General features: G+C 59.8%; 1 protein-coding gene across 7 annotated transcripts in view; it reads left to right on the top strand.

Annotated features, from left to right (window-relative positions):
* Positions 1–20,523, top strand: part of WNK2 (WNK lysine deficient protein kinase 2) — a 100,408-nt gene that overhangs the window by 16,603 nt on the left and 63,282 nt on the right. For all 7 annotated transcript variants that reach the window (XM_038527380.1, XM_038527381.1, XM_038527379.1 and 4 more), the window contains exons 2-7: positions 8,284–8,456; positions 8,641–8,861; positions 11,717–11,874; positions 13,991–14,079; positions 15,436–15,655; positions 18,962–19,244. In XM_038527380.1, the coding sequence (XP_038383308.1) occupies positions 8,284–8,456; positions 8,641–8,861; positions 11,717–11,874; positions 13,991–14,079; positions 15,436–15,655; positions 18,962–19,244 (1,144 nt within the window). The remainder of the gene's footprint in view (positions 1–8,283; positions 8,457–8,640; positions 8,862–11,716; positions 11,875–13,990; positions 14,080–15,435; positions 15,656–18,961; positions 19,245–20,523) is intronic.

Raw genomic sequence — 20,523 nt, 5'->3', positions numbered from 1 at the left:
AGTGGGTGAAGTTGAGCCAACTGCAGAGGACTGGGCGGAGAGGAAGTGGTGCCCCCATGCCTGCCTCCTGAAGGCAGCCCTTCTCCTTCACCGTTTGGTCGGCCCCTCGGCCTGCCCCTGCTCTCCCTGTCCCTCCACGGCCGCCGTGGGCAGGCTCTGCTATAAATAGCCGTGCGGTGGAGGCTCGGCGGGCACCCAGGCCACGAGGCTTGGATGGCTTCCCTGCGGGGGCACAGCCTGCCTTCTGGCACGTGTCGTCTGTGTAACGCGGTCTTTGCGTCCTCCTGAAGGCGGTGGAAGAAACAGGTTTCCGTGCGGGAAGAGCACCCGTGCTGTTACCGCCCGCTCGCCCTGCATGCGCCCTGCCTGGGCACCTGTGCGCCCACATGGCCCACTTGGAGGGCGGGGGTCTGTAGGGATTGGGGCATGCTGGGGGGACCAGCTGGGACAGAGGCCTGCTGGGGGCGAAGCCATGTCAGGCTGTGTGGCCCTGTGTGGCGCTGCCTTGGTCAGGTGGCTGTGTGTGCGCCCTGGGGCTCCCAGTGCCCGCTGCCCCATGTGGGACACCTCCCCCAGGCTCCTTCTGGATCGGGGACGCCCGGCACATCTGGTGGGCAGACTCCCTGTGATGAGTGCTACCCCAGAACTGGGGGCCGAGCACGTGGCACAGCCTCAGCAAGAAAGCTGACAATCCATTTGTACAGGTCACACATAGCCTGAGTCCTGGCCCTGGCCCCGTCCCGGGGAATCCTGATGCCCATACACGGGAGGGAGGAGCCAGCCTTTGTCCAGATGGACAGAGGACATGCTCAAGGACACTGATACGTGAGGCTGGCCCTTCCCTCAGTGCTCTGTGCCCTGGCAGGCAGGGGCAGTGCGGGGAGGGTGGTTGTGGGGCTGTGGGGTTCTGTCTAGGAGTCTGGGGTGGGCAGGCCCTGTGGGGTGTGGAGGACTCCGTGCCATAACGTACCCAGTGTGGTTTGTTTCCTGTGCTTCACCTGCTCGTGGTTGATACAAGCGCCTCTTGAATCTATGTCTGAGTGTCTTGCTTCAGTTTTGGAAAACTTTGGACTTACTATTTTATGCATGTTGCCTTATTCCCATCTTTATGCCTTGTTCTTCCAGAATCCCATTTATGCACAGGTTGGACCTTCTCACCATGTCCTATGAGCTGCGTTTCCTCTTCCTCGTGTTTCCAGCGTTTGTGCATCTGTGTCCCAGTCTGCGTGTTTCCTGTGGGCTTGCCTTCCACTTTGCCGATCCCGTCTCCAGCCATGTCTTACTTGCTGCTGAGCCCCCGTCTCAAGTTCCCTGTTTCCTTTCTTAGTTCCAGTTTCCATTTGGTTCTTAGCACACAGATTTTGGTGAATCTCGGTTATCTATTTGACTTCTTGCATAAGAAAAAGACATTTTTAAGAATTTTTTATGTTTCAGATTTTTTGGATAGTTTTTTATGTTTTTAAATTTTATCCTAATTCCAGTTCACATTCAGTGTAATATTAGTTTCAGGCATTCCTTCCTCCCGTCACCTGTCTCCCCCAGCCCCACGCATTTCCCCTCTCCTAACCATCAGTGTGTTCTCTGTAGCTAAGAGTCTGTTTCTTGGTTTCTCTCTCTCTCTCCCCCACTGTCTCTGTCTCCCCCCATCTCTCTCCTCTTTCTCCCCCCCTTCTGTCTCTTTCTCTCTCTCTCTCTCTCAGTTACATATGTTCTTGACTACAGCAATCACAGGACTGCTGCTGTCTGTCTGATACAATATTCGGATCCTTGGGGGGGTTTGTTGCTATTGTTTGCCTTTTTCCCCTCTTGCTGTTCTGTCATTTGGCCTTGGCCAGGCCTGGTCGGTCTGGCCATTTTTGATCAGCGTATTTGAAGCTCATGGAGATCTTTGAAATGGTGGGGGATCTTGGTTTCCTCTAGAGAAGATGGACTTGTGCTCTTAGCAGATGCTGTGATGAGGGCGGGCCGTGTTCATCCTGTCTGGACTCGAGCCCAGCCTTTGCAAGGCCTCTCTGCTCCATTCTGTTCATTCTCCCAGTGTGGAGGCCTCCTGGAGAAAGTAGACAGAAAGCTCGTGTGTTCACCCTCAGACGCCAACACTCTGCTCAGTGGCCCAGCGCCTGGTGTCCGCCTGCTGCTGACGCTCTGAGGCCGGGCTGTGCAGGAGCAGTGCAGTGTGAGCTACGTGGGGAGTACGTGGTTTAATAGCCACATTGAAAGTATGAAAAGAACAGGTGGAGTTCATCTTAATATTTTTCTATGGTTCAGTACATCCAGGGTATTGTTTTTTTAAGATGTGAAGCGTGAGCTATTAATGAGGTTTAAACAATTAAAAGGGAGTTACCGTGTCTCAGAAAGCTGGTGTACTGTCTTACACGTGGATGACCTCTGTGTTGGGAAGAGCCCATGTCAGGCACTCACAGCCACGTGTGGCCTGGGGCTGTTGTCTGGGGCAGAAGGTGGGGGCTCCTGTGTCTCCTGGAGTCACGCCCAGAGCTCGCGGCTCATTTCAGGTGTGTGTGTGTGTCTGTGTGCGCGCGCGTGCGTGTGTGTGTGTGCGTGTGTGTGCTCGCGCGCGCCGCTGACCCCCTACCATCTTGTCTGTTCAGTGGCCCTAAGGCTCTCGCTGCCCCCCTTGGGAGGAACTGCGGAGTCAGTTCACAGCCTTGGGGCAGACGTGAGCCCTGGGGCCTCAGCTTCTGTCACATGTACTGGGTCTGTCTGGCAGAGTGTCCCCTGGTGCAGCGCTGGCCCTGGGGGTCACCCCCTTCCCCTGTCCCCCCAGTACAGTGCTGGCTCTGGGGGTCACCCCCGTCCCCCTTCCCACCCCCTGGTGCAGTGCTGGTCCCAAGGGACACTGTAGATACTCAGGCCTGGGAGCATGTCTCCCCTGGCTTGAGCCCATTGGTGGCAGAAATCCCTGCAGCCTGATCTCTGGGGCCATCTTAGACCTGTTGGCAGGATCACCCAGGCTGGACAGGGCCTCTAGACAGGAGGGGAGTGAGGTCCTGGCCACTTCTTTTAGGGGGGGTGGCACTGGGAGGTGTCAGGATCCCCTCCTCCACGCCTTAGTAGCCAGAACTGCGGTTCTGGGGGTTCCGTGGGTTGGAGGCGGGCAGGGGAGAGGGGTTCTGCTTCCTGAGGAGACTCCAAGGCATTCAGTACATTGTCACGAGGACCTCACACCTTAACTGCTTCCCGGTGTGCCCCAGTGTTTGTACCCTGTGCGAGGGGGCACAGCCACAAGGCAAAAGGGAGGTGACTCCTGGCTGGCCCCGCCCCACAAGGGTGACCTGGCAGCAGCTGGCCATGAGGTGGGGCAGTCCTCAGTGTCCTCACCCTCATCCCTGCAGGCCCATCCTTGGTGCAGGTGTTCATCTCAGTTGATTGTGACCGAGGTGTGTCCACATCTGCCTGAGGCGTCCCTGCAAGGGTGGCCTGGGGTGAGGCTGGCCCCTCCTAGAGGGTGTGGGGCCTCAGGTCACCCACCCAGGGCAGACACTGCCTATTGGGCGGGAGCCCGGGAGGGAGGGAGGGCTGGTGGGTTTCTCTCGCTGGCTCCCGTGCCCATAGGCCCCTCTGCACATGTCACACCGTGGTGGCCCACATCTCTGGCCCAGGGGCCCAGGGTTCGGGCAGATGTTCCCCCGAGAACACCTCGAGGTTCTGACCCCACTCATGGTTTCCGTTGTCCCACTGCCCTGATCCCCCGTCCACCTGCCTCCAGGAAAGAGTGGACTCCAGCAGGAGACGGGCCAGCAAGGCCTCCACTTGGAGCTGGGACCCTGTGGCCAGCCAGGAAGGGGCCAGCTGGACTGTGGGGGCTGACTCAGGCCTGAGAGCAGAGGAGGCCCATCTTGACCACATCCATCTGGGTGCCCGGGACTATCTGAGGTCCAGATAGTCCTGAGGTCCTGGGAGAGGTTTGCTGGGTAGACAGGCTGGCTTGGGCCCCCAGGTGGCTCAGGCTTGCCCCATGCATTCCTGCCCTGGACGTGCTGTGCCCTGTGGATGCTGGTGCATGTGGCCGGGGGCCCCGAGCAGGCCTGGACTCCCCCTCATCCTCCTTGTCTCCTGCTGGTTTCCTGCCAGGGCCCGTCTGCCCTGTGACGAGGGCGGTGGGGGTCCTGTGGCTGCTCGTGACCTAGGACGCCTGTGGTCTTGGGGGCCCAGCGGCCACAGTGCTGTTGCAGCTGTGCTACCCTTCCCACCAGGTCTCAGGGCTTTACCTCTGCCCACCTGTGCCCTCACCCTGTTTCTGGGCATGTGTGATCTGGTGTCTGCGGGCCCAGAGCCCTGTGACTGGTGCCTGAGGGAGGTGGATGCCTGTGCTCTCCAGTGCGGTCACCACCTCAGGGACGCCCCAGGCCCTGGCCCACCTCCCGCCTTAGGCACGTCCTCCAGGCCTGGGCTGGCTGGGCCCTCTCCCTGGGGCTGGGGACCACAGAGACCCCTTCCTGGGTCCGCTGTCCCTGGAGCCCCCGCCCTGGGCTGATTCCCCGACTGGGATGGTTCTCAGCAGAGGTCCTTGAGGCGAGCATTTGTTCTCATTTACAACCAAATGGCAGGATGGGGTGTGAGTCAGCTCGTCCCCCTGGGACTCTGCAGATGTTGGCACCTTCCTGCTGGCCCTGGGTGTGGATCCTGCCTTCTCCTGCCTGGGCTCGGGGTCGCGGGGCAGCTCTGCTTGGCTGAGGAGATGGCTTCCCAGGCCCCTAGGGCTGCTGACTCTCTATGGGTATGGGAGAGGTCGGGGGTGGGGGTACCCATGGCTGTCCCCTGACCTCAGACCACCTGTCCCGGGAGGCTGTCCATGCCTCACCTGGCCCTTTGCTAGAGGGGTGAGGGACATTTCCCAGGATGTTTCTGTCCCTTATCTGATTGGCCCCCACTATCTCTGGGGACCTGCTGGGGGGAAGCTGCTGAGTGACTGCTCCTCCGTGTCTGGTGGGGAGAGCTGACCCCCCAGACCCCACCCTGTGCAGAAAACCACCTGATTTTTCTTAAGTAAATCATCACATGTGCTGAGTCTTCTTGGACACTCGGGGTGGCTTGTTGGCCATTTCTGTATCTTATCTGCTGTGCAGGAACCACCTGACTTGGGGCATCCCTCTGGCCTGTTTCATGACCTTGAGGCCCCTAGCACCTCCATTAGGACCTCAGCCCACACACAGTGGGTCTCCCTCTGTGGGGTGACTGAGCAGCTGGCCACATGCCGTGGCCGGGACTGGGCAGCTCCATGAGGGGCACTGGGCAGCACTCTGAGGACATGCCAGCTGACCTTTCAAATGATCAAATGGTGTGTCATACAGTTAAAAATAGCCAGGTGGCTGAGAATATAAATGAGACCTGCTCCCTGCACTTTCCTCTTCCAGGCCCGGCCCTAGATGCTCCCGCAGGGCCTTTGATTTCTCCCCTTTGGCATCAGCGGGGGGCTGTCCATGTTGGTTCTACTGTTTATGACACAAACTTTTTCTTTGAAAGTCCAGTGAAGTCTCTTACTTCTGTCGAACGATGGCACATAAAGGATGTGGGGGTTCCTCAGCATCAGGGACCAGAGGGTGGTTGGTGGTTGGAAGGGCCTCGCAAGCAGAGTGGGTGGGGGGCACCTGGGGAGCGCCCGTGCCCCCCCATGAGGCAGGGCCTGCCTCTGTCACCCACCCTCCAGGCCACGACCCCCCCCTGCAGGAGCTGGGTTTGTGGGTACCCTCTTGCAGTGACTGCCTGACAGGGCGCCCAGAAGGAAGCTGTGGTTGTCACGTGGGAGAGAATGAGCCGTTGGCCTTGTGGTTTGATGTCCATGTGGCTGGGCTCCAGGACTGCGATCCCCCGCTCTGTGCTGGGGAGCCTGTATTTCAGGGGCAGGTCTGGCCTGGGCGCCACACACACCTTCACCAGGCGGCCATCTCCCTTCTGAGACCTCAGGCTTTCGGCTACCACTTCTGCTCCTCTGATTCGGTTATTGGATGTTTTCACTTTAATTTTTGACCTTTGAAAACCCGAGCTATTATTTACATGTAATGAGATGCAGATATTACGTGTCCAAGTGGATGAGATGCACACACGTGTGACCCGCATCCTTTGTGAGGACGCAGACTATTCCCCCTGCCCCCCTGCCTCCAGGTCCTGCACCCCCCATCCATCCCCCCTGCCCCCCAGTCCCCACCCCAGAAGTGAACATCCTTGGCCTCAGGTGCTCTGATTTTTCTGGACTTTGGTGCTGTTCTGTGTGGAGCTACTCTGAACCCGTGTGCCGCCCTGGGCAGGTCCCTGGGTGGGTCCCTGAGGGTTCCTGGTGGGTCCCAAGCGGGTCTGTGGGTAGATCCCTGGGTGGGTCCTGGTGGATCCCTGGCGGGTCCGTGGTCGATCCTTGGGTGGGTCCCTGGTGGGTCCTTGGAGGGTCCCTGGAGGGTCCCTGGTGGGTCCTTGGAGGGTCCCTGGAGGGTCCCTGGAGGGTCCCTGGTGGGTCCTTGGAGGGTCCCTGGAGGGCAGTGGCTGGGCCCTGGGCAGGTGTGAACCCTCCTTGTACCCCTGATGCGTCCAGAGGCCTCAGCTGCTCCTGGCGCCCCCTGCGGTTCTGTGGCCCCCTTAGTTGGGCCTGCTGGTGGGCATCAGGTGTCATCTCAGGGCTGGAAGGGACGTCTTCTTGGACACTCGGGGTGGCTTGTTGGCCATTTCTGTATCTTATCTGCTGACACCCTGTTTGGTTGTGGAATTGCAGGGGTCCTGTGTGTTTGGGTGGAGTCCCATGTCAGAGGTGTCATTGGGAACCATTTCTCCGGTCTGTGGCTTGATTTTTCTTAAGTAAATCATCACGTGTGCTGAGTGAAGTATGTTTCCATGTCATTGCCGGGATTAAATGTTAGTGTATTTGTACCTGATGTTTCATCTTATTTCCAAACTGGAGCCTTCGTGGGACACTTGGTGGTTCAGTGCTTGAGTGTCTGCCTTTGGCTCAGGGTGTGATCCCCAGGCCCTGGGATCGAGTCCCATATCGGGCTCCCTGCAGGGAGCCTGCTTCTCCCTCTACTTGTGTCTCTGCCTCTCTGTCTCTCATGAGTAAATAAATAAAATCTTAAAAAAAAAAAACAAAACTGGAGGCTTTGTTTGCCAGGGCACTTTCTTGATTGCTACTTTAAAAAAAATGCTTATCTATTTACTTACATAGAGTATGAGTAGGGAGGGGCAGGGAGACCCTGCAGCAGACGCCCCTCAGGGCTCCATCCCATGGCCCTGAGATCATGACCTGAACCCCCCCAGAGTTGGACCTCCACCAGCGGAGCCACCCTGGTGCCTCTCGACTGTTCCTTTTTAATGAGAATCTTGCTTTCACGTATGTGTGTCAGCCTCCTGCATTCCACTGAGCACATAAACTAGATTTTTTGAAGTGCATCTGTCCCCGAATTATTTTTCTCTGGGGTCAGCTACGGGATGGTTCTCCAGGTGTTTCTTTGCTCTGCTGGGGGTTGTGAGGCCAGGGAGGGTCTGTGGGGGCAGGGCTGGAGGGTGCAGGTGTGTGAGCTGGGGCCTGCGGATGGCCGGTTCCTGGGGTGTGGCTGGCAACAGTGGAGCCCTGTGGTTGGCTCTGAGCACTCCATGGGGTGAGCCCACCTCTGCGGGCTGTGGCTGTGGCCCCAGGGCAGGGTGCAGGGTGGGTACTGGAGGGGTCTGTGTGGTGAAGGGTGTTGGTGCCTCCCTTGCAGGGCGTGGCTATAGCCTTGGGTGGGCACCACCCCATGGGGACTCCCAGCAGGGACAATGGTGTTGCTGGGTCCTAGGTAGCCATAATGTCTGGTCAGCTCAGACCCTAGAGGCCTGTGTGCTGTGCCCCCGGCACCGCTGGCCTGCCTGGGACCCTCGTTCCTGGGTCTCGTCTGCTCTGGTCGCGTGTCCTCGAAGTTGCGTGTACATGTACATTGGAAGGGAACCGATGTGTCTCTTGCGACAGCACCCAGAATGCGGGTGTTGAGGACAGGAGGCCTTACAGGTGTTTTAGGGGAGGATGTGCGAGTGTGGCAGTGTGGGTTCTCCAGGAGTCTCAGGCTCCCAGAGACCGTTTTGGTTTGTCCAGGTGCAGGGGCTCATCCGGGGCCACGGCGCTGCTGACTTGGAGGTCGTGAGTGTGGGAGGACCCAGCATAGGGGCCAGGGCAGACCCTTTACAACCCCAGACGCCAGGCCCCTCCCTCTGCTGTGCCCTGCATACCAGGAGCCATGAGGAAGGCAGGCAGTCCCCGCTTGGGCCCCTGGCTCCGGGAAGGCCTCAGCCTGTGTGTTTCTCCAGGACCGGAAGCTCACCAAGCTGGAGAGGCAGCGGTTCAAGGAGGAGGCAGAGATGCTGAAGGGCCTGCAGCACCCCAACATCGTGCGCTTCTATGACTTCTGGGAGTCCAGCGCCAGGGGCAAGAGGTGCATCGTGCTGGTGACCGAGCTGATGACGTCAGGGACACTGAAGACGTGAGCGTGCCCCTGCCGGCTGGCCGGACCCTGGGGTGGGCCGGGTCCAGGGCGCGGGGCCTCCGTCCGCCAGGGCCTCTCGCAGGAGCAGCCCCGCCTGGGGTCTGGGTGGCACATGCACGTCCTCCGGTCTTGGAAGCGCCCTCCTTGCAGGAGCCGCTGGTGAGCCGCGCCCCGCCCGCAGGTACCTGAAGCGGTTCAAGGTGATGAAGCCCAAGGTGCTGCGCAGCTGGTGCCGGCAGATTCTGAAGGGGCTGCTGTTCCTGCACACCAGGACGCCCCCCATCATCCACCGGGACCTCAAGTGTGACAACATCTTCATCACGGGGCCCACTGGCTCTGTGAAGATTGGCGACCTGGGCCTGGCCACCCTCAAGAGAGCATCCTTTGCCAAGAGTGTGATCGGTAAGCCCTTGCCCCGGGGCCCCAGCTGCAGCCCTGATGGCCTGCTGGGGGGTCCCCGGCTGTGGGTCTGGTGCTGAGGCTGGTGGGTGCCCTCGGGACAGTGGACGCTCAGCAGGAAGGAAGCCCCAATGACAGAGGGACTCAGGCTCTGTGGCCAGTAAGGCTGGCACAGGCAGGGAGGTCGGTGCCCTAGGGCCTGAGGCCCACAGACAGGAGTCCCTGGGGATCTGGGCCCCGAGGAGCCCATGGGGCATGGGACCAAGGGGATTTGCTGTGGCTGCTGGTGTGCTAGCCTCTTCTTTCCGAGTGTTTGGTCCTGCTCTGAGAAGTGTCCCCCATAGCCTTTCGGGGTGAGGCCCCATCCACAGCTTCCCTGCAGGGATAGGCTGCACTGGAGTCCTGGTGGCAGCGGGCATTGGGCTGGGGCCTCTCCAGGGCTTTGTGGAGAGAGTGCTTGGAAGGGCAGCAGGCAGACAGGGTTTGAGACATCTGGGTAGTGCTGCAGGGCTGGGCCGCCCTGGGTGTGGCTGCAGAAGTCCTGGTTAGCAACTTGGGGTCAGGGGCCAGGAGGGGGCCATCTTGCCAGTTGAAGCCATGTGTGGGGACAAAGCAGGACAGGAGGCTGATCTCAGGTTCTGCACGCTTGTTCTGATGAGCACATTTGGGGACAGAACTTGGCCTATTTGTGGCAGATGAAACCGCTGGGGATCTGGAAATGTCTCGGGCAGGGTTAGTGGGTTTGGAACGTGACATCTGGGGCAGGGTGGCTGCCAGGGGTGTCATGCAGGCCTGGTCCTTGGTCTGTGAAGTGGATGGGGCCTGGCTGGTGGGAGCATGCCTCTGAGCTGCTGGGTTTCTGAGCAGGTTTTGTAGGTCCGGCCTTGGGTGTGGGGTGCTTGGCCAAGCCCCCTGGGGTTCCCATGGCTGGTGGAATGTCAGTGTACTGGGTGCAAGCTGGATGGCCTGATGGGGGGATGTGAAGGCTGGTGTCTCCAGCAGGTGCGTCTGCCCCAAACCCAGTACAGGGTGTGCAGCTTTGTGGGGTCCCTGATCACCTCAGTTTTCGTCTGCTGAGGCCACAGAAGCTCCAAACTCACAGAGAACAGGGGGTGATTTGCACGTCTCCCCGGGCACTGGGCACTGGGCAGCAAGGCCCCTTCCTCAGCAAAGGGCCAGCACCAAGAGGGTCCCTTGGTTAGGTGTGTGTGGGGAGGGGTCCCCACGCCTGTGAGTCAGGCTCCCAGCCCTGTGCTGCATCCTGCAGGGAGAGTTGACGCTCTGGACGCCCTGTTGGGTGCAGCTGTAGGGGTTTGTGCCTGCATTTGGGTTTGTACTTTAGATGCGGCCCACTTTGCACATTGGGTGGAGGTGTCCAAGGACCTCTCCCCTTGCTCTTGGGGGCCCTGTGGTCCCAGGCCCAGGGGCTCTGTGTCGGCTGACGGGAAGGGCCCGTGGGTGGATTGGGTGAGATGGTCCCCAGCGCCCAGGCGATGACCTCATCACAAGCACTGTGGCCACAGCCCCTCGATGCCGTGTGCACACACAGCCAGGGGTTACGTGCCCCTTGGGGGGTTTGTCCCCAAGAGCCGCCCTCATCTGATGGCATCACTGTGCTCTTGCCGCACTTACGTTGGCCAGGCCCGGTGGTTCAGAACCTCAAAAAGACAGAGACATTCGGACTCCTGTTCTCTGTCTCCCTTCTTTCTGTCATTTCCAGTTTGGAATCCCCTAGAATTCTTCATACAGATCCATAAACCCAGAGACAGATTCCTGTTTTTGCCATTTCTCATCCAAAGTGTTAACTTGTTTTGTTAAACATATGATACGGTTTAAGTGGAAATTATGGGTAAAGGAGAAAAAGTTGGACTCTCATGTAACCATCCGCGTCCCTGAGAGCCACAGGCAGCGCAGTACATCACATCATGTGCTCCTTCACATGGAGTCTCTGCTATTCTGCACCTGCTTGTTGAAGAAACGGGAAGATTTTGAAGGCTTTGAGGTGGAGGAAGCCCAGAAGGTGGAGACGTGACAGTGTTGCTGAGAATGACGTTCCCGACATCTCCCTTTGCTTTGCGTTCGGCTGGACCTATTTTAATAAGAGGGTTTTGTGAGTTTTAAAGCAGAAGTTTGTTACAGAAAATTAAAAAAAAAAAAAAAAAGCCAAGACCAGAGAAACTAAAGGTGGAATCAGCGGGAACCCCCTGCCTGCCCTGCCTCCCCGTCATCCTGGGTCTGTGCTTGCCGCTGTGTGGCGACGAGGTCATTGTGCACTAACAACCGAACGCTTGGTTTTACTCAATCTGTTGAAAAATGCAGAGTAAGCAATGTTTTGAAACAGCCCGTGTTTGGGCACCTGAGCACTGAGCGGGCACCTTGTCTCTGCTGCCCAACATGCGCCCTCGTGTGCCTCTGGGTACATCTGGGGCCCTCCTAGGATTTTGCAATTTGGTAGCTCTGTGGGGACCATGTTTTTTGTCTGTAGTGGTTGTCCAGCCCAAGGCCAGGAGACGTGTGCTGCTCTGTGGTTGACACCCCCGGTGTGGGGCGCACAGATGCCTTGGGGCGTACCGGGTTCCGAGCTGTGGGGGCTCCTAATGATGTGAGCGGATCTGACCCGGGATCAGGAGGGTCTGGGTGTGTGTGTAGGACCCCCAGGGTGCAGAGCACTCTTGTGTGAACCTCAGGTTCCAGGACTGACCCTGACTCTAGCCCTGACCCTATCCTAGCCCTGACTCTGACCCTAACCCTGACCCTTACCCTAGCTCGATGCTGACCCTGGCCCTGACCCTGACCTTAGCTCTGACCCTGACCCTGGCCCTGACCACTGACCCTGCATCTGCTGCTCCCGGGCACAGGTACACCTGAATTCATGGCGCCCGAGATGTACGAGGAGCATTACGATGAGTCCGTGGACGTCTATGCTTTCGGAATGTGCATGCTGGAGATGGCCACCTCGGAGTACCCCTACTCAGAGTGCCAGAACGCCGCCCAGATCTACCGGAAGGTCACCTGTGTGAGTCCCCCGGCCACTCAAAGGGCCGCTCTTTGTGAAACGCTTTGTGGGAGCAGGGGAAGGATGCTGTCACAGGGGAAACTGAGGCTGCCTAATTCAGTGCAGTGGTTGCAGCGGTGGTGTGGGTGCAGGGGTCCTTGCAGACTGTTGGGGTTTCTCTGGGAGGCACCCCCACTGCCTGCCCGAAGAGCCCCTTCTCTGGCCACCCCTGGGCCACTGGTTTCCTGTGTCCTGGTGTGTCCCCAGGCCAGCCGGTAATCGGGTAGCTTCGGCTCTGCAAACACATCTCCCCGTCCTCCCTCCATGGCTGTTCTACCTGGTGAGGCTGACTTTTCTGGGCACCAGGCCCCATGGTCCCTGAGTCCAGGCTGCCTTGCCCCTGCCTGGTGCCCCCTCACTTTTGCTGATGTATGAGGAGGAGCATGGTCCTTGGCGCCCTGGGGCACCTGCCCTTGCCCCGCCCTCCCCCTGCATTCCCCGCAGGTGTAGCGCAGGTGTAGCTCGTTTCTCTCCTCCAATCTTAGTTGCTTGTTTGAAGGCCTCCCTGCTGCTCAGGGTGGAAGGTGGGGGGACAGGGCTTTGGCTGGTGGCCCTTGTCAAAGATGCATAGGTAGGTGTGCGGCCCCCTCCCCGTGATGCTGGCTGGACAGGACGGGCTTGACAGCTGTGGGCAGTGGTCCTCCATGGGGAGGGGTCACCGAGGAGGTTTGGGCCTCCTTCCCGGGCCTTGGAGGGGTGCAGGGGAGCAGCCCACCAATCCTGCTCTGCATGCGGGCATGCACGGGGCTGTGGTCCGTCCGCTGGGCTGGGGAGACAGGATGGGTTCCCTTGGGGTGCTCCTCAGCCACCATGGCTCCCCCGTCAGCCCCGGGAAATGGAGCTCAGGCCAGGGCTCCTGAGTGGGCCCAGGTCAGCTTGGGTCCTGCTCCCTGAGGAACGCAGAGGGCAGGCGTGTTCCCGGATCCTTGGTGTGGTTTGTGGTCATGCCCTGTGGGCCCACTGGTCCAGCTGCCGCCCCTGACTCCAGGGCTCTCAGGGATTCTGTGTCCCTGCTGCCAGCTGCCCGGCTCCTTGCCTCTGAGCCTGGGGACAGGAGCCCCTTGGAAACAGCACCTGTTCCTCACCTGCTTGGGGGGCCCCAGGCCTTCAGAGGTGCGAGTGGGCACAGTAATTGTGGTGGTAGTTGGCCACACCACCTGCCTCCCGCAGGGACCCGCCCCTTCAACCTCCTTTCCTGGTGGCTTCAGGAAAGGCCAGGGCTTTGCATCTCCAAGGGGAACCCCTTGGCTGTGCCTGGAGCCCAACATCCCTGTCTATTGCTGCAGACTCTGCTGTGCAACACAACCCCCATCGGTTATGAGCCAGGGGCCAGGGGGCCAAGGGTGCAACGGGCCCCGCCTGGGTAGCAGGAGCCACTTGAGGTCCTGAACTCCTGTGGCCGCCCCTGGGCTGGAGGGCCGCTCCTGACCTCTCACCCTGTGGGGGAGCATACATGTCCTATGCTTTACATCAGAGTCTTATTGGAAGACCTGATGGGTCAGGCCCTCAGTGAGTTTAAAATGGTTAAAAATCAGTGGTCCCTGCCTGCAGCCCTGTGCCATGCAGCTCAGTCCCAGCTCCTCCCGCAGGCCCCTTTGCCTGCTGGGCTGCACCAGTTCCTGCTCCCCCACGCCATGGCTGTCGCCAGCTGAGCTGTGCCATCCCACAGGCACCTGCTGTGTCTGTGGTCAGTGTGGGTGCTTCTGAAGGCCGCCTGGCTGCAGAACTCCGTGGCTTGGACCTGCAGCCACCAGGCCTTGGAAGTCAGCCCTGCCCGAGGCCACAGCAGGGCCAACGCAGTGACCACACCACGCCCTGGGCACCCTCGAGGGAGGGCATGGTGAGCAAGGCCGCTGTCCTGCCTGTCGTGGCTGCACTGTGTATAAGTGCTCTTGTCCACTGAGGGCCAGGCCAGGCTCCTCCCCAGGCCCCACTGCTCCCAACAGCCCCTCCTGGGGATTCCGGAGGACCTGGGTCCCCAGCCAGCTCGTGCCTCTTCTGCCTTCCCCCTGTCAGGTTAGTGCCCGCCGGGCAGGAAACAAGGCCCTGATGGGACACTGCTTGTCTGATCTTACAGGGTATCAAGCCTGCTAGTTTTGAGAAGGTGCATGATCCTGAGATCAAGGAGATTATTGGGGAGTGCATCTGCAAGAACAAGGAGGAAAGGTGAGTCGTGGGGTGCTAGGCCTGGGTGACATCCCCACCACGGCCCACATGCTGGAGACAGGCTGCTGCTTCAGGCCAGATCTCGGCTCTACTGCTTGGAGTCTACGCCCCTGCTTGGGGGCCACCTTGGGGCCTCCCCACTCTGCTGGCTGCTTTTCACCTACCTGGCCTGGAGCAGGGGCACCCCCAAGCCCTCAGCCTGCCCCCCCCCCCCCCCCCCCCGTCACCTCCAGGCTGTGGATCCCTACACCAGAGCCCACCTCAGGTCAGACCCTGGGGCTGCCCCAGCCAACCAGCCTCCTCAGCTGGCCCTCCAAAACGCTGCCCTTCCCTCTCCTCCATTCCTCCCCCGCCCTTTCTCCTCTCACCTCTCTTCCTCCTCCCCCTTCTCCCCCTCCCCCCTCCCTTCCTTCTCTCCCTTCCTCTTCCCCCTTCTCTTTCTCCCCCTCCCCCTCCCTCCCTCTGGCCTTCCCCCTCCTCCCCTCTCCCTCCGTCCTCCTGCCTTCCTCCTCCCCTGCCAGCCCCTCCCCCTCCCTCTCTCCTCCTCCCTTCCCCCTCCCCTCTCTTCCCCCCACCTTCCTTTGCCCTCCCCACCCTGAGCACCCAGCATATGGCCACTCTGTCCCTGTCCTCAGCCTCCATCAGGCCACCATCAGGCCACTATCATCTCACGCAGGCGCCCTGTTCTCATCCTCGGGCACTCTCCTGCCCCCTGCAGGTTATCGTATTTTATTCTTTTAGAGAAAGTAACTAAGAAACCCTGAGCTGTATTTCCCCTCAGAGAAGTACAGAAAGCCATGTGGAGCTAGAGAACCCTCTGCACGGACCCCGCAGGACTGGCAGGGGCTGTGACCTCTGCTCTCCCCAGGGCTCAGGGCCCCCCTTTCCTGTGTGCTCCGTGGCCCTGGGCTATAGACGCCACCCGTAGTTAGGGCAGGGCTGACAGATGGGACTTCAGGAGGAGTCCAGGACCACGATGGATGGCCGGCCGGATCGGGAACCAAAGGCTTGTCTGGGGCTGGGGAATGGTTTCCATGACAACACCCAGCAGCTGTGCCCCCCTGCCATGCCCTAGCCCGAGGAGCCCCTGGAAGGCCCCCGTGTCTGGGAGCCAGGACCCCCACGGCCTGATGCTGAGCAGTGGGAGGGGGGTGCCGCCTCCCCTGCGGCCCCGGGAGCTCGGTGGTGCCTCTGCAGGCCTGCATCCCGGGGAGCAAACTGCTGCATGTGGTCCTTGAGGACAGAGCTCAAGGGTGTAGTTGGGGAGCTTCCTAGAAGGAGCCAGGCACGGTGTCTGGGGCCCTGCCAGCAGGCATGCCCTCACCCCCACCTCCCCTGTCGGCTGGCCCTCCTCAGGTACGAGATCAAGGACCTGCTCAGCCACGCCTTCTTTGCGGAGGACACAGGCGTGAGGGTGGAGCTGGCAGAGGAGGACCACGGCAGGAAATCTACCATTGCCCTGCGGCTCTGGGTAGAGGACCCCAAGAAGCTGAAGGGGAAGCCCAAGGATAATGGGGCCATCGAGTTCACCTTTGACCTGGAGAAGGAGACGCCTGATGGTGTGGCGCAGGAGATGGTAACGGGGCGCTCGCTCGTGGATGGGGTGGTGGGGACGGTGGGTGTGGGGGTGTGCCTGCGGAGGTGTGGTCACCAGATTCCAGGGAGGACTGAACAGGGTGCGGCCCCACGGTGAGCGGGCGTATGCCACTCGGGGGTCACATGGGCCTGGGAAGGACAGCGCAGGTGGCCCCGCTGCACGGACGCCGGCACTGTGGTGAGGGCTCCCATGGAGCGGCTGTGGGGGACCCAGGATGTGGGTGACTGAGCCTTTGCTCTGACCTCTCACTTGGCTGCTGAGGCACCGTGTCCAGGAGCGGGGGTGGAGGGAGAGAGCTGGATGTCAGCAAGGTGCTGATTTTTGCGGTAGAAAGTGAGTGCAAGTAAAAGTTGGCATGCTCGCTGCCGGAGAGGCTGCCTCCTCTTACTGACTGTAGCTCGCCTTAGAAACCTGGTTCCTTACAGGCACCTGGCCCCAGAGGCTGGACGGAGTCCACGCCGTCCTCGAGCCCTTCCTCAGATGAGGAAATGGGCCAGCTGTACCACGGAAGGTGCGGGTGGTGGGCCGGGCTCGGTGTGGAGGGCAGAGGGCACCTGGGACTGCGGCAGGTGAGGGTCCTGGGATCTTGATGTGGGGCTGCGTCAGGGCAGTGCTGACTGAATGGGGCTGCATGGTTGGGCCCCTGCTGGCCTTGGACAGTGGCCTGTGCCCCTTTGGGCTCCTGCACAAGTGCTGTGGCATCCACTGTGGCCGGAGCCCTGGCCAGGACCACCCCACCTTCCCAGCTGCCGGTCACATCCCTGGGCCCAGAGACGGGACAGCGCTCCTGTCGGGTCCCTGCTGGTTGGGCCTTCCCTGTGGGTGTATCGTAGCTTCCCTGTCCCTCACTGCCCAGCCACGGCAGACGCCAGGTCCTACCTCGGGACGGGGCCCTCCCACTCTCGGGGCTTCTGTAGCAGAACCCAGGCCTCTCCTGGGTCATCTCTGGGTGGAGCGCTGATCCGAGGAGCCCACGGGCTGCAGCGTTCTAGGGCTCAGTGCCTCCGGCCGCCCCGCCCTGGGCAACAGCTTTCACTGGTCACACCTGCTTCTTGCAAAGTCGGGGTGGCACCAGCGCGATCCCAGCCCCAGTGTCATCACCTAAAACCACCTCCCAGCAGGTGGCTCCCGGTACAGGGCCAGATGAACGGCGTGGGGGGCTGAGAGCAGGGCAGGTGCTCTGGGGTCCTGGGCTGGCTTTGACCTAGAGGCAACCTCTTGTGAGGACCCCGGAGACGGACTGGAACCCTTCCCAGGGTCCACATGTCTGTGCCAGCCCTCCTGCCCTGGCCGTAGCTGCTGTGTCAGTGCGGCAGAGAATGGGTTCCCCTCTCTGGGAAAAAATAGAAGAAAAACCTAGGAGAGGATCACCAATGGGGTGATGGCAAGGATGGAGACGGAGGAAATCTGGGCCATGGGCAGAAAATAGAAGCAGCGGGCGGGCATGTCTGTGGGGAGTCTTCCTTCCTCTGGTCGTGGCGGCAGACGGACAGCGCTGACCTCGGGCATGGCCCCCCACCCGCATCCTGGCCACTCACGCTGCCACTCAGACTGCCACTCACACTGCCCGGGAGGCTGCACACTGGGACATCTGTGGGATTTCAATGCAGCTCATCTGCCCAGCGGGGTGGTTTTCTGAAATGGGATTTTGACCTCACCCATCATGAACTCACAGAAAAGTTGCAGATTTGCGACAAAGAGTCCTTAGACGTCACCCTTAGAGATGACATCCAGGCCATGCCACACCTCCCTGCATGTGCCTACATCTTTGGCAACAGAGCAGCTTTCCTCCTCGGCCACCTCACTGCCTGTGGTCCTTGGCAGGAGGCGATGCCTGCACAACAGCAGCTCCTCAGGGCAGTGTCTGCCTCGCCATCCTACCACGTGTGAGCGTGTCCACGAGAGCACTTGGCAGGGGCTGAGTCCTTACCACAGCCGCCCCCCGAGGACATGCCCTGTGATTGTGTGGTCGAGGGGTGTCTGTCAGCCGTCTCCGCGTGTAGTGACGATTAAGGACACAAAGTTGTGCCTTGAAACCATATAAATACCCATTTTCACCAAACTTTCCGTTTATTTGGATGTCTGTGGACTCACGGTTTTGTTGGTGAGTCGTCTGGCCACATGATGCATTGCCCAGACTCAGCACTCATGGTTGCATGCCATCCTTGTGGTCAGGAGCCTGCGGGTGGCCTCGTGGGCCCTGCTCATTCTGGGTTGTCCCCGCAGCGTGGCTGGGTGTTAGCCGCGCCTGCTCGGGGCTGAGGGTCTTTCGGTGTCCCTGCTTCTCACCTGGCTGCTGGCAGGAGACTAGGTTTCCAGCCGGTGGGTTGTTCCTCAGGGGCCACTCATAGCAGCTTCCTGTGAGCCTGGGATCCCGGGCGGGGGTTGGTGGTGTGGTGTGTAGGGAGGGACAGAGGCTGCACACACAGGGCATCCTGTGACCTCACACCAGCAGTGTGCACGCTGCTTGGATCATCATGGTGACGCTGTGTAGTTCAATGCCTGGATGTCTGTGTTTGCCCCGTGGCCCTGGCTCCTGTGCCCTGCACGTGCCCTTGTTCTCTCAGCCCGTTCTGGCTTCAGGCACAGTGAGGTGTCGAGGCCCCTTGTTCTTCTCCTGACACCGTGTTACCTGGGGGACGCATACACTCACGCTGGCCAGGGTGCCATGCTGGGCCTGCCCAGTGTTCTGTACACTCACACATGTGCCGTGCCACATGCACACGTCTGCATCTGTGTGCACTTGTGTCTATTGTGTGTCAAAAGCCGTGAGCTCACACGGTTTCTGACAAATGCCAAAAGGTTTGTGTTTTTTGCCTTTCCCCACGAGGCTGTCACTGTGACTGTGGACACTGGCTGCTGCCGTGCCGTGGTTTTGTTGTTCATGTTCTCTGGGAGAGCCTGGGCTTCTGCTCACACGCTCTCCAGTGCTGTCCTGGGTCCAGGATTTTCTGGGCATGGGTGCCAACCCTCTTGGTCTCAGGTTACGTGGTGCCCCCCCTTCCCTCCGTGCCTTCTCAGCGAATGCCCAGGGTGCACCTGGCATGAGGGCAGCTGAGGGTCTCTCCCCTGCACCCCTTCACTGTGGGTACAGCCACCTGCTGCATCCTTACTGTCCTGGGCACGGCGCCATGCAGGTCAGGGAATTTACAGTTGGCAGGAGGGCATATCCCAGTGGGAGACGAGGTGGGGGCCTGGAGAGGGACTTCTGCAGAGACCTCATGGGTTGGAGGTGGCGGTGCCGTCAGCAGCGCCCCCGTATTGACACAGCGCCTCCCTTTGCAGATTGAATCGGGATTCTTTCATGAGAGTGACGTGAAGATTGTGGCCAAGTCCATCCGTGACCGTGTAGCATTGATCCAGTGGCGACGGGAGAGGATCTGGCCGGCCCTGCAGCCAACGGAGCAGCGGGACCCAGGCAGCCCTGACAAGGCCAGGGGTCCACCTGCACCCCTGCAGGTCCAGGTGACCTACCACACGCAGGCCGGGCCGCCGGAGCCCGAGGAGCCTGAGGTGGACCAGCATCTCCTCCCCAGTGCACTGCCGGCCAGCGCCACCTCCCTGGCCTGTGAGTGCCACCCTCCCTGTGCCCTCACACCCTGTGCATGTGGCAGGTGTGGACTGCAGGTGTGGGCGAGCCTTCTTCCTGGGGTGGGAATTGGGGTGACTCTGGCTCAGTGAAGCTCAGTTTCTCAGGACAGGTGAGGACAGACAGGCAGACAGATCCAGGACCTCCCGTGCCCCAAGCCAGTGGGATGGAGCCAAGGATGTCCTGGCCTCCACCTGGTGGGGCGACCGGGCTGAGACACCACTGCCCTGGGGCCGCAGGTGGCTGCGGTTTGGTGCTCTCAGCCGGGACCTTTGCCCCCAGGAGTATCTGTCTCCCCATCCTCTCCCTGGTATTACCCAACCTCTGAAACCTTTACCACACTTCCCCGAATGTCACCCATGGGTTGCTGGAATCCCTCTAAATCTCAGGATGCTGGAAGAGAGAATCTGGGCAGAGCAGTGTCCTGCCTGTGCCCTCAGTGATCTAAAAATGCAGCTGTGGGCTGAGGATCAGGACGTGGTGTTTCCTGTCCATTTTGCGAGTACGTGCCAAGTAGATCTGAGCCTGCCCAGGCTGCTTTTTCAGGTTGTTCGTGTGGAAAGACCAAAATAGCCCGTTCAATTTATGTAATAGGCACATACTTCATTTATCATTAAAATTATAGCTAATGTTCTTCAAACTAGGCTGTTTAAATTCAAACCGGTGGCTGGTTGTCACTTGGAGGCAGTTTGTCGTTGGCTTCCTTCCGACTGGCTCAGGTTTGCCTTGAAGAGTAAAACCACTACATCATCTCTCCGTTTTTTTGATAAACCAAAATATTAATTAATGAGCATAAATTCTGTAGGAAAAAGCTTTTCTCATGCTGCACCACTTCACGCTTTAAACACCTGACCATGGGGAACAGTTTCCAGGAAGGAATGGAGAGACCACCTTGACCCAGAGCACACTGGCAGGAGTCAGGGGTCACTGCACACAGAGATCTGGGTTCAGTGTTGGGGGGCATTTTCTCCGGACATCCTCTTCCTGCCGCCTCAGCAGCTCTGTGAGCTTTGTGCAGCAACCACCTTGTCAAGGGGGGGTTTTACCTGTGATGTGAGATTCAGACAGTGGGAGAGGGTGCACGGCCGAGCCAGTGAGAGTTCCTCCTGGGGGCTGTTAACTGCCTCTCGGTGGTAACTTTAGAGATAATGTGCACTTGTGATCATTCACACACACGCGTATGCATATGTGTACACAGCCCACACATGTGCACCTAGTGCACTTGCACATCTCCCTCTGTGTCTCTGTCCCACAACCC

This window comes from Canis lupus, chromosome 1 (assembly GCF_011100685.1).
Source record: "Canis lupus familiaris isolate Mischka breed German Shepherd chromosome 1, alternate assembly UU_Cfam_GSD_1.0, whole genome shotgun sequence".
NCBI classification, from domain to species: domain Eukaryota; kingdom Metazoa; phylum Chordata; class Mammalia; order Carnivora; family Canidae; genus Canis; species Canis lupus.
The sequence above is the reverse complement of the archived record's forward strand: the minus strand, read 5'-3'. Positions and strand labels throughout refer to the sequence as shown.